Here is a 12141-nt window from a genome sequence, read left to right as displayed (position 1 = left end):
GAGGGATTATTGATTGTGAGTTTCCTGCAAACGAACTTTTCTCCAAAGTATTTATTTAAGGGATATTTGGGTAATAGGGTTTCTAATGGCTTTCCCTGATACTAAAACGATTAATAACCTCAGCTTTTCTGGAAGTGCTCGCTTTCTTCTTGCAGCTGCTTGGCCAACCCCTTCACCCCTGACCCCTATCCATGATGCTTTGAATGTCTGTATCGGTCTCTTGCATTTGCTCTCACGCTGCACTAAAGAAGCAAAGTGATTGGCTGGGAGTAGGGCAGACACTGCTCAGCGAGGGGTCACTAACCATGAACCTGAACCTTGAACATTGTTATGTAGGTAGGCAAAATACCTTTTCTTTATGTCATCTGTAAACCTGAGACGTTTCACTGTTAAACCCCATTAATAACAACACTTAGAACATTTGCATTTTCTGGGTGATTTTAGTTTGAAGATGGTCAATGTTCACTTTGATTTCTCTGTCGTGAAGAATCTTGAAAGGAAGCCTTGCTTGAGTGTGTATGTGTGCTGAGGACTCCAGAAAAAGCCCCACCGTTGTAAAACTTCCTTATGGGAAATTTCCTGCTCCCAAGAAAAGGGAAGGACTTGGCAGGCCGTACCCAATATAGGAAGCTATACCACCTCCTGTAATGGTACTGCCTTTGTCCTGGGGCCATGATCCACTGATGCATTACCAGAACCAATGATATCAATTTCTTAGACTCAACTTCAGAGGCAGGGTAATTGAATCCCACTGGTTTATTATGGGATAAACATCTCCAGCTGGGGTGTGTGTGGGAGGAGAATAAGGAGTAGGAAAGGGGGTGATTTAAAAAAAAAACCATCATAGTGATTGGGGAAATGTGGATCTTTTGTTCTGGAAAGTTCATATTATTTACTTTTTTTCTGGCTTTCAAGGTTGTTACCTGGTTGTAGAAAGTTGACCACAGAAAACCATGTTTTTTGTTTTGTTTTGTTTTCTTAATGGGGACATTTTTTTTTCTTGGAGAGTGAAGAGTGTCACTGTGTTCTGATGTGAGCAAATCTTGCATGGTGAGAAACCCATCATTTGGTAACAACAAACTTTGCAAGCTGTCAGAATGGTAATATTGTAAACTTAGACTCACATTTCTCCGACCCTTTGTGATCTTTTGTTTTCCTTATAAACAGATCATGCTTCTTTTTTCCCATTCTTCCCCCGATCTAGAGAAGTTTTATGCCATAATAAACCAGTTGGACTTAACCACAAGCCTCTGAAACAGATCCTAAGGAACTGGTATAATTTTTTTTTTTTGTGATACACCTCATTTCTGGAGTCAGCAGCAGAACACTGGGGAGGGAGAGGGGAAATCTTAAAAGAATGGGAGATTGTGTTTGAGAAACTATGTGTAATCTTATGAGGGGAAAATTTTAAAAACAATGTCCAGAACTGGACAGATCATTCCAGTCTGGATGTGAAGGACCCATCAGCTGTCTAAAGTCTGCCTACACTTAGCCTGCTTTGTGCGCTGTAGGCCTGCTTGGCATTATGACAATACCATGCTGGTTTTTTTTCAGTATGAAATAAATTTTTGTGTGTTTTTACTCTCCTTTCTCCTCTACTCATCCTCTCTACCCTTTTCCAAATCTATCCTGTCTCATCAGTCTCTGCAAACTAAATAACATGCCAGTTTCTGTCCATCATTAACAAAACCTACTCACTTATTACTGTTCTCCTAACAACAAGAAGCTAGGCTAATATAAATAATAAATATTAACAAAACCTCACACCAGCTCAGTCACTTTGAAAGACTAAAGAACAAAGAGAGAAGATAGTTCAGTTTTTCTCTCTTTTTTTTCTTTAATTTGGACACACACATTGAAATTTTGTCCAAAAGGTATTTGGTGGTTCTATTTTATTTGCCGTTGATAGCATTGAGAAACAAGTGAGTGTGTGTTTGTGTGCGTGTGCACGTGCCTATATAGTGTATATGCATCGGTATGTGTGTATATATGTATACTTGAAAGTTGCAGGTAAAATTTTGAGTCTTGGGTACATTCCTCTCTTTACTTCACAAAGTCTTGGTTGGTTAATGATGTGTGAGAAAAAGTATAATGTGTTGGCATTTTTTTTTCTATATTTGACCAGAGATCAACTTTTTTTTCTCCTGAATATGTTACGTCCCTGATCCTGAAACAACTTATGTACTTGCTTTATTTTAAGTAGTCCCATTAATTTCAGTGGTAACACCTGCATGTGTGAGAGCAATTATCAGTGTTTAATTATAAAGTAGCCTTTGTTTTTGGCTTTGAAGTGTTGGAGTTCAGCGAGAAGTTTAAAAATACTTTTAATTGTTTCTTGTCCATGAAAAAGTGAAGGGGGAAGGAGTACACGGTTGTGAGAAGAGGGAAGGCTATTTAATGCAGAAATAAATGGTATGAGAGGTGGGAATAGGAAAAATGATCAGTTTTTAGTGGCTTTTATATCTGCTTTACCTTAGTGCATTTGAAATGCTGTAGCCGTTTAAGACATCTTACGGACTCGCATATGCTAAATGAATCGTTGGGCTCGTTGACGAGGAACTTGAGCACTAAATGAGAAGCATTCCCTTAGTCCAGCTGAACTACTCATTTCTTTTTATGATTTCATGTTGGTGGCAGGCTTCCTTCCTTCCCTCCTCATCCACCAGATCTGAACAGCAGACCCCAGAGAGCTCCTAGCCATCAATCTGGCTGGATGCTGTTTGTCTGGGTGTGGTTGTTTGGCTTCCCATTTGAAGTATAGAGGCTGAGCTAAAAGGATAGTAGTATGATGGTTGCCATCTTGGCCTGGAGACTGAAGTGAGGGCCTACAGATACTATGAGCTGCTGAAGTTTAAGCAAGTATCAGAGGGGTAGCCGTGTTAGTCTGGATCTGCAAAAGCGACAAGGAGTCCTGTAGCACCTTATAGACTAACAGATGTTTTGGAGCATAAGCTTTCGTAGGCAAAGACCATCTGACGAAGTGGGTCTTTGCCCATGAAAGCTTATGCTCCAATACATCTGTTAGTCTATAAGGTGCTACAGGACTCCTTGTCGCTTTTGAAGTTTGATCAGGAGCTCTTAAGCTGTGTACCAGATTCATATCCATCACAGAGGGCACCTCTGAGGTATGCTTGCCAGCTGGTGTTGGCTGCTTCCTGTCCAGTGCTGAAATATTCTCTGCCACTCCTGCCAGAAAGAGTTGTTAGAGCCAAGACTCTGAAACAGGTAGCGTGAATGATCCACCCTAACCTCTTAGCCAAGGAGTGTGTAAACAGAACAGGTGCAGTCCCAGTAACCAAGCTACTGTGCAGTTCACCTGGAAATGGGCTCTTTATCAGACAGGGCAGATTTTTGGGGATAGGTAATGAGAGAGATTTCTCCATTTTTCCAAACCCCTTGGGCTAGTAACTCTTCCCCAGCTCGATGCTGTTGATTTTTAGAGATGGGTTCAGCAGACTACTGTTCATTGCTTTCTGCTTGTGAATTATCGAACATGTGAAACCCTTGAGGGAAATCCCGTATCTTTGTCCTTCCCAAGGATTGTGGAAGAGGGGAAAAGGAAGGCTGTGACAAACTAGTCTCTCTGATTTAAGCAAATCCAACAAGCATGGCAGGGCATCAGCATTAGCCGAAAATGGTTGTATCTCATGGGCCTCAAGAACTAGGCTGTTGGTCATGTGACTCTAGATAACAGTCAAGACAAAGCTCCACCTTGGGAGTTTCTGTGGTAGATGGGCCAACGGTGGCCGGTGTGTAGTATGGAGGAGGGAAAGGGGCATCTATAGCTGATGCATCTTCAATGGTCTCCATTTTTCCTTCATTGTTAATAAAAATATCATGGGACCTGCAGGCTGGCATTTAGTCTGTGGGAACTTTTGCAAGGAGGGCAGGCCTCAGTTGATGATGAAAGTTTGGGGTTGGGGTTCAGTGCTAGGGATTCAATACTGTCTGCCTGCGCCATGTTAATGGGAGTGTCTCAGATGCAAGTCTCTGTATGCGGGTAACTTTTGTCTCACTGGTAGGGATGCATCTGAGTTTAAAGGTTGAGCTGCAAAGGAATAAAAGTAGCGCCCCTTTCTGCTTGTTTCTGAGAGACATAAAGCTAGGAAATAGTCTTATTTCTCTCTCTCTCTCACACACACACACTTTTTTTTGTCTTTTCCTTGCGTGGTGTTAACATCAGAAATACCAGGTTCTGGATTTCCCTGTTTTGTTGGAGGACTGGAGAACTAATGGGATTTTGACACCCCAAACAACCAGGCTGAGCAACTGAAGGGGGGAAGGAATTTTTAGTGATCTAAAATGCTCCGGTTTGTTAGTAGCGATTAAACTCTGACTCCTGACGTATGTGCTGCCTCTGAAAAATTCAATATGCCCATTCAACTGCTGAGTGACAGAACTCCAGTAAAAATAGGGAAGGCAAAACTGTTTTCTGGTTTCCTGTTGTTTTTAAGATTAAAAACAAGACGAGACAAAAACAACCATTGCTTTTCATGGGTTTTGGGGAGGGGGGTGTCATTGAGGTCATTTATATTCATATTATAGAGATCACAAGTGGAAGTAAAAGTATTTTGCTGTTCAGTTAATCTTTGAAATAGGTTGATGGGTTGATGTCTAGGTTGGCTGTCTTTCAGAATGGAAAGACCTTAACCCTTAGAGAACTGAGAGCTAGACATTTGGTGGTGCCAATAACATTCCTACTACTGAAGGAAACTGGCCATTCTTGAGGATCATTTCTCCTTCTGAACTAGAGCTCTGAAATAGGTTCAGATCTATTTTGGTGCAATTAACTATACAGATAAATTCCTTTCTAACCAGTATCTACTAGATCACACATTCAGTAACTAATCACCTTCAAGCTGCTTTACAGACTGACTAGCATGAATGTGCTACAGGTTAGAGAGTGATGCATGTTTCTGAGTTTGCAGTCTTCCCCTAACCTCCCCCCCCAAAAAATCTCTACACACACACACACACTCTCTCTCTCTTCTGAGTTTGCAGTCTTCCCCTAACTCCCCCCCCCAAATCTCTCTCCAAACACACACATGCACACCCCCACGATGATATTTGCTTTAGTATTTGTTCTGTTAAAAATAGACACATGCCCACCTGCAAATGATTCTGCCTTACTGGGCTGGGACCAACTGGACATAAATTGAAAGTTTTAGGCAGTGTGTTAGCAGAACAATTTTCACCCCCCACCTCCAAAACAGTCTGCTGAAAATGGACCCCTTATAACTGCCATTCTCTTCCCTTACGCCTCTCTCCATCTGCAATTATTTATCTTAAGTCTTCAAGTTTCATTGCTCTTGATACCCCACCCCCCATCCTTGCTGTCTTGCCATTTCTGTCTTTGTCTCTGTCTTGCTCTGTGTGTCTCTTCCCTCCCTGCCAGGGCACGTGCTAATTTCTGGTATTCCCCTTCAGTGAAGGAGCACTCTCTCCCAGTTACAGAGCCGGTCCAGTGCAGTGACAAAGCAAAGGTTTTCATTGTGAAGAGGGAGAAGCAAAAAGCAATAATAAAATCTGAAGATCTTAGCTTAAGTCTCTTTCCAACTTTTGCCCCATATGGTTTCTTGTTTTTTGTTTTTGACCACACGCTACCATGAGCTATGTCCCTCTGTTTGAACAAGGCTGCTATCACCAGGCATGTCTTAGTAGCTGAGTTATGTGCTCTGTGGCCAATGTTCCCGCTAAGCTTTTCCATCCATATGTGGATTTTTTCCAGCTATGTGTACAATAATTTTGTATGTGCGCTGAGGCGTGTGCCAATGTGCACCACCACTGGGGGAAAAAACCCTAGCTGAGAGCACTGTGCTAATCAGCGGGGCGGCATTTGAATTTCTCCTGAGTGGCCGCACATGCGCTCAGCTTACGGGGAACACTGTCTGTGACTGCAAGGACTTGTTTTCTGTGGTCTAAGATGTGTAGCTCAGTTTGGGTGGCTCTGCAGCGCAAGAGGACACCACAGGTTTTATAGTGATAGAAACCCTGGCACTCGCTTTGCTAGGAAGCTGCAACCTGATGCCCCAGGGCGGAAGGATGGACAGTGGAAGCCTGATAAGACTTTTAATGAGCTTCCTTTTTTTCTGCATGCTAGATTCTAGCTCCGAGGAGGAAGAGGAGGAAGCAGAGGATTATGGGATGGACAGCAATGACAGGCTTTCGTCCCCAGCCCTGGATGAGAGCGGTTTGGGCCTGCTAGCGAGGTTTGCTGCTAGTGCTATGCCGAGCCCCATTGTTCCCCCTCCTCTTTCCATCGTCCAGCTGGAGGCCAAGCAGAAAGCTAAGAAGAAAGAAGAGCGACAGAATCTGATGGGTAAGTCACATGCGGGCGTGGATGGCAGCTGTCGGGGACCAGAAGAAGCAAATTCATGGGAGTAGAGGGTCCCTGTGCTGAACATGGTGGGGGGGAGTGGCAACCTTTGGCTGAGGAGCATGGATGGAAATATTGGCTCAAGGTTTTCATTCCGTGATGGCTTTTAAAGGGAGGGACCAGAACCTCCCCCCAGCACCCCGCTCCTGCATCTTGCTCCCCACACTGGAACACCCAACTGAAGCACCGGAGTTGAGGCTACAAGGGTTGTCTTACAGGGCCACCGCCCTTGGAGAGGGAGGTGGTGGCTTCAGTCCATCTGGCAGTGGCTGCTGGCCTGTGTGCCCGGATGTCAAGGCGTTGCAGAGGGAGCGCCAGCACGGTGGGGATTGCAAGCCAGTGTGTCAAGACTAAACCTGTGGCCTGGCAAAGTGCGTCCAGTTGTTTGCTGCTGGTCGCCTGCATCAGCGGCTTTCCTTGGGGCTTCTAAACTGACACGACCTGGCTTCCCTTGGGCGGGGCCCCCGAGTGGGGCGGATTGTCACCATCCTCTTTCTTTCTCCCCCGCCGCCCTCCCCAAGTTCTGCTGAGCCCCTGAGTGAAATGGCACTGAACATGCCACTTGGTATGGCAGTGGTGGGGGTGGGAGTAGAGGAGGGGAAAGCCATGTGGCTGTAATTAAGGGTGGGTCAGGGAGGTTTCCTGCAGAGCATGTGGGGCAAGGAGCCGTGTTTGTGCCTGCTAGAAGGGCCCCGTTACCTGTGCTCTGTGCTGCAGGCTACAGAAGTGCCTGGTTCACAACCCACTGAAGTCAGTGGAAAGTCTTCTGTGGAAAGCACGTCGCCAGAGTGGGTCCCGGCAAGGTTGTGGGATCGCAATGCAGGGCTGCCCCATTCGGATACACGTAGGCTACCCTGGGCAAGCAGCAAAGGCAACTGGAGGAAGCCCCATGCTGGCAGCAGACCACCTAAACCTTGAAGCAGCATTTCTCTGCCCAATAGTGTGTTCTTCAGGGTGCAGGACAGAGGAGAAGTTGGAACAAGGAAAGGTGCTGAACTCCCAGTTCACCTCCTCCCGGCCTCCCCTCCCTGTTCCCAGGGAAGCTCTGAATGCAGTCAGCATGGGAGCAGCTCACAAATAACAAGGCCACATTCCACCAGCCAAAGGCTCTCTCCTATTCTGCTTTCCTTGCAGCCATCTCAGCCGCGAGAACATGTACGACCTGGAGAGCCCGTCTCCCAGAGCTATCACCTTTCGCTTTCTTGTCCTGGTCTGTAATGGGGGAGAGCCACAAAATAAGAACATGGGGCGGGAGGAGACTTTAAAATAGGTGGGGAAGGATTATCTCCATTTTATAAATGAGGAAACTGAGGCAGGCAATGTACGTGATTTGTCCAAAGCCATAGAGGGAGTCATTAGACTGGGACTCAGGAGCTCCTTATGCTAGGATGTCCACTCAGATTGCTAGCACCCGTGTCTCTCTGTCCCTAGTCTCTCTGGTCTACGTTCATCTTTTCCTCCCCATGCACCGTGCTGCAAAAGGTATCCCAGGGTGACATCTTTCTCAGCCGTCAGCTCTATAAAGGTTCCATTTATAAACTCTTTATTAATATTTATTAAATGAGAATGGAAAAAGACATCTTTCCAGGGAGGCCTGCTTATTTTAGCACCGTTTCCATGCTATATTAGGCTTTCGCCAGCTTGTTCCAGTCACCTCCGTTAAGAATTTATAACAACTGCCTCTCGTAACCTGGCCCTGTTAAAACCCAGAGCATCTAGAACCTGTCTAATTTGTATGAATAAAAAGGAGAGTTAATGTCGTAACTATGAATGGATCCTTCATTTCAGGCATTGCCTGCTTTGTCTGATTTTGCCTAGCCCTCTTCCGAAGCATGTTTGCAATGTCTCACTGAGGAAGAGGGGAGGCAAAAAACGGTTTTTTAGCTAATGAAGGAGGGAGAAAAACAGAGTGTTTGACATTCTCTCACGTGCACAAACGGGGGGTAACTCTCATCCCAGTTTCATGCCCTGGAGAGCATCTTCATTCAAGGAAGTGACCGTTGTAAATCCAAGATCATGTATTTTTAATACAGTAGACTTCCGATAATCCGGAATCTATGGGATTTAGGTGGTGCTGGATTATCAGATATGCCGGACTATCAGGAGGTACTATAAGCAGGTTATATATATGCTGTATACATTATATACTGTATATAAAGTGTTCTTAACCCTTTTTATTGTACATACTGTATACAGTATACTGTAATGTTTTCGGTTTTTTAAGCTTTTTTTACCCTTCTTGCTCAGTTCAGCTGCTGCCGCTGTTACCTTGTGACTCATTTTTTGCCGAAGTTCACTCACTAGGCTCTTGCCATTTGGATGCCGGACTATTGGATGCCGGACTATTGGAGTTTTACTGTAGCTCCTTCCTGCAAACAAAATGTTGTGATGGGTTCAGTCAGAGACACGCACCCTCTTTTGCACTTGATGTGCTGAAATACCACTCGGCCCACTTACCTACCCTTAGGGGCACCCCACCCCCCTGTCCTGTAGAGCCAGGCACTCTGGCCGGGACGCAGAGCGAGGGTGACTGCCCTTTGCACTAGAACACAGACCCTGAGATCAGATCAGCTCTGGGAAGGCTCAGCCAAAGGGACTTGTTTCAGCACCCAAATGCACAGGCTCAGTGGGACCTGAACCCCAGATAAACCCACTGTATGAAGTTTTACAGAGGGTAAGCTCATGTTCGCCTTCTTTCTCAGGGTAAAGAGATGTGCCCAGTTGCTTGCCCCTTGTCCCCAGCTAACAATTACTTACGCTGGGTTTGTTAATACACAAAGTGATTTTATTAAGTATAAAAGGTCTGATTTCAGTGGCCATAAGATCTAGTAGACAACAGTATAGGTTACTAAATAAAACAAAACAAAACACACAAGCTAAGCCTAATATACCACATGGAATATCTTCACCCTCAGTTATTCTGCTAGGCTGTCTGGTCTGCGAAAGAAACTTCCTAGTCTAGGCTCAAATCTTCCCCATGTTCAGTCTTAGATGTTTACAGAAGTCATCTTGGGCCATCACCAGGGGGGCCTGCCATCTGGTAGCCGCTGCTGTTGTTTGGCTTCCCACCTTTATATAGCTTTTGCCCAAGGCGGTAATCCTTTGTGTTAAATTTAAACCTTTCCCCTCACTTACAGTGGAAAAGCGCAGCATCCACTTTGGCCAGGTGTCTTGGTAGGATCAACCATAGCCCCTCTGTCCCAGGAAAAACTAGTCCATTTACAATTCATTGTTTTCTTGCCAAAGGGCCATCAAGATCCTGGAAGGACATTAATGTCTCGCTTAGCTTGTCTGTTAGTAAAACAGGTTTATACCCTATATTTCTAACTTCAAACACAGGAATGATACGTGCATACAAATGGGGTAATCCTATTTAGTCGGCTCAGAGGGTAGCTGTGTTAGTCTGTGTCTGCAAAAACAATGAGGAGTCCTGTGGCACCTTAGAAGCATAAGCTTCCGTGGGTAAAACCCACTTTGTCAGATGAATTGGAGTGGAGGTTAGAGGCTGTGCGTGTGTATGGACAGCAGAAGAAAGATTACAAGCTTTCCAATGATACCTTATATGAGGTATTTTGCATAAACCCTACTCCAGTTATGTCATATTCATATTCAAAAGCATGTTTCCATAAAGCCTATGGGATGCCCGGGACAAATGTACCACACAGATGCCAGTCGTTGTTAGCCCTGGGAAGGATTTGGGCCAAGCTTAGGTATGGACGGGTGTTGCCTATTTTGGCAAAGAGGGCAGGCAGGAATGAGTTTTGCCTTTGGCTCTCCAGGTGTGAAGTCGCAGCTCTGGTCTCTCGAGCCTGAAAATCGGTGGATGGATGCAGATATCCGTGACTCATTTTTGTGGATACAGATTTTGTATCCACCCAGATGTCTACTAGTCTCCTTCCCCCCAGGCAGCTGTATTTGTTGTTCTAAAGGCAAGGTGGAGCTCTCGCACCCCCACCATCTGTGAGATAGGCAGACTCGCGGAAATCCCTTGGGCATGTTTGTCAGAGGAGGAGAACTGCAGGCATTGAAGACATTTCCTTGTGGAGGGTTGAACTTTTAGCATCAAGAGAGGGAGGAACAGATGCATCAAGGCTAGGAGGTTATCTTAGCACTCGGGAAACCTGGGGTCAATTCTCTGCACTGTCACAGCATTCCTTGGTGACCCGGAGCCTGTCACTATAATGTCTCAGTACCTCCATTCCCCCTCTGTGCAATGGGGAGAATAGCACAGCCTGACATCACAGGGGGTTGTCAGGATGAATGCCTCAAAGTCTGTGAGGTACCTGGATACTGCGGGAGGGGGAGCCAGAAAGGACCTTAATCGGATCCTGTCTCAGATCTTTGCTGTGGTGCAGGCAGGAGGGGATTTCCACTCGCTAACAACGAGAGATCATTTACCTCGCTGAACTTTGCAGTGGCTACTCAAGCCAATAGACGGGTCCCTCAGCTCTCCCTGGCTAATCCGAAAACATCTCTTGAAGTCTGGGGAGTTTTTTTTAATTAATAAAACATTTCATCCAAATCCAATGGGCCAAGTGGATCTGTGTGAGGAGCCCGGCCATTAAATCAGTCAGCCTTAGCCAGGAGGAGTTTGCATTTCTTGTCAGCCATCAAACCCTTTCCTACCAAGCCCGGTCTGTAAAAAGAGTACAGGCTTTTCTGGACAGGAGGGGAGAAAGTAGGGGTGGCGAGGACCCCACAGGCAGCAGTCTGGGAAGCTTGGATTGATACGTCTCTGGGGAGGTAGGGAATGGGGAAGTGATGGGAATGGTCATTAATTCGGAGCGATATTGTGTTGGTGGGTGCTTGTGGAGGTAGTTCCTTACTTGTAGCTGCTCACAGAGCTCTCAGCAGGACCGACTTGAGAAGGAGAATTCTCTTGTTTCTTCCTGGGAATTGGCGTCCATTTCCTGGTGTGGCTCCTTGCAATGAACGAGGGTGGATTTTCTTGAGGGGTTTGGCCATGCTCTGCAGAGCAAGTGTAAAGTCTGGCATCAACGCCAAAGGAGACTGGGTCAGATGCAGTCCACAGTTGATTGATGGCTCAACCCCCTTGCATTTAGGAACAGAGTTTGAATACACCGACTCGGAGAGCGAGATAAAGATCCGGAAGAAATCTCCCTCCGGGATGCTGCGTGGAAAGAAGGGGCTGATGGAACAAGGCAGCGCCACCCCTATCCCAGCAGCCAGCAGCATGGACCCCAACCCTGGGAGCACGGACAAAGTCAAAATTGGGGCAGAGAAGGGCCGGAAGCTGAAAAAATTCAAGTCTCCCAAGGACCTCAGCTTTGAGTTCGGGCTGGAGGCGAGTGATGACGACTTGTGGAACCGGCGCCGGAGCGAGCGCATCTTCCTCCACGACGCCAGCACTTCCTTGCCTGGGCCAATGCCCAGCACCCCAACCAGCTCCACCCCTGTTTCCAAGCCCAGCCGCTGCGGGAAGGGGGCGCCGCTGAGCCCCAAAAAGGAAGGGAGCAAAGGGAAGGAAAGGAAAGAGCTGAGCAAGGTAAGGGCCACTTTTCTGGGGTGGGGGGGCCGGGCAGGAAAGTGGGGCTGGGAGGTGAATTGCCTTGATCCTGGCACTTGAAAGGAGGTGAGTTTAATGGCTGTCTCATCTCAGCAACTGGTTGCTGCTTCTTGGAAACCCGCTGCTCGTAAAGAAGCTTCCTTTATCCACAGCTGTCCAGTGAAATGCTGCAACCAGGCCTGCCGACGGGTGGGCAAAAGGGACAGTGGCCCCAGGGCCTGGCGATTCAGAGGGGCCA

General features: G+C 46.4%; 1 protein-coding gene across 11 annotated transcripts in view; it reads left to right on the top strand.

Annotated features, from left to right (window-relative positions):
• The window catches only part of TNRC18 (trinucleotide repeat containing 18), a 180105-nt gene that overhangs the window by 152532 nt on the left and 15432 nt on the right, over window positions 1-12141 (top strand). For all 11 annotated transcript variants that reach the window (XM_075899657.2, XM_075899662.2, XM_075899665.2 and 8 more), the window contains 2 exons: window positions 6101-6319; window positions 11440-11882. In XM_075899657.2, coding sequence (XP_075755772.2) covers window positions 6101-6319; window positions 11440-11882 — 662 coding nt within the window. The remainder of the gene's footprint in view (window positions 1-6100; window positions 6320-11439; window positions 11883-12141) is intronic.

The sequence above is a fragment of the Pelodiscus sinensis genome, chromosome 15, assembly GCF_052426305.1.
Source record: "Pelodiscus sinensis isolate ZL-2025 chromosome 15, ASM5242630v1, whole genome shotgun sequence".
NCBI lineage: Eukaryota > Metazoa > Chordata > Testudines > Trionychidae > Pelodiscus > Pelodiscus sinensis.
Note: the sequence above shows the minus strand (reverse complement) of the source record. Positions and strands in the feature narration are given on the sequence as shown.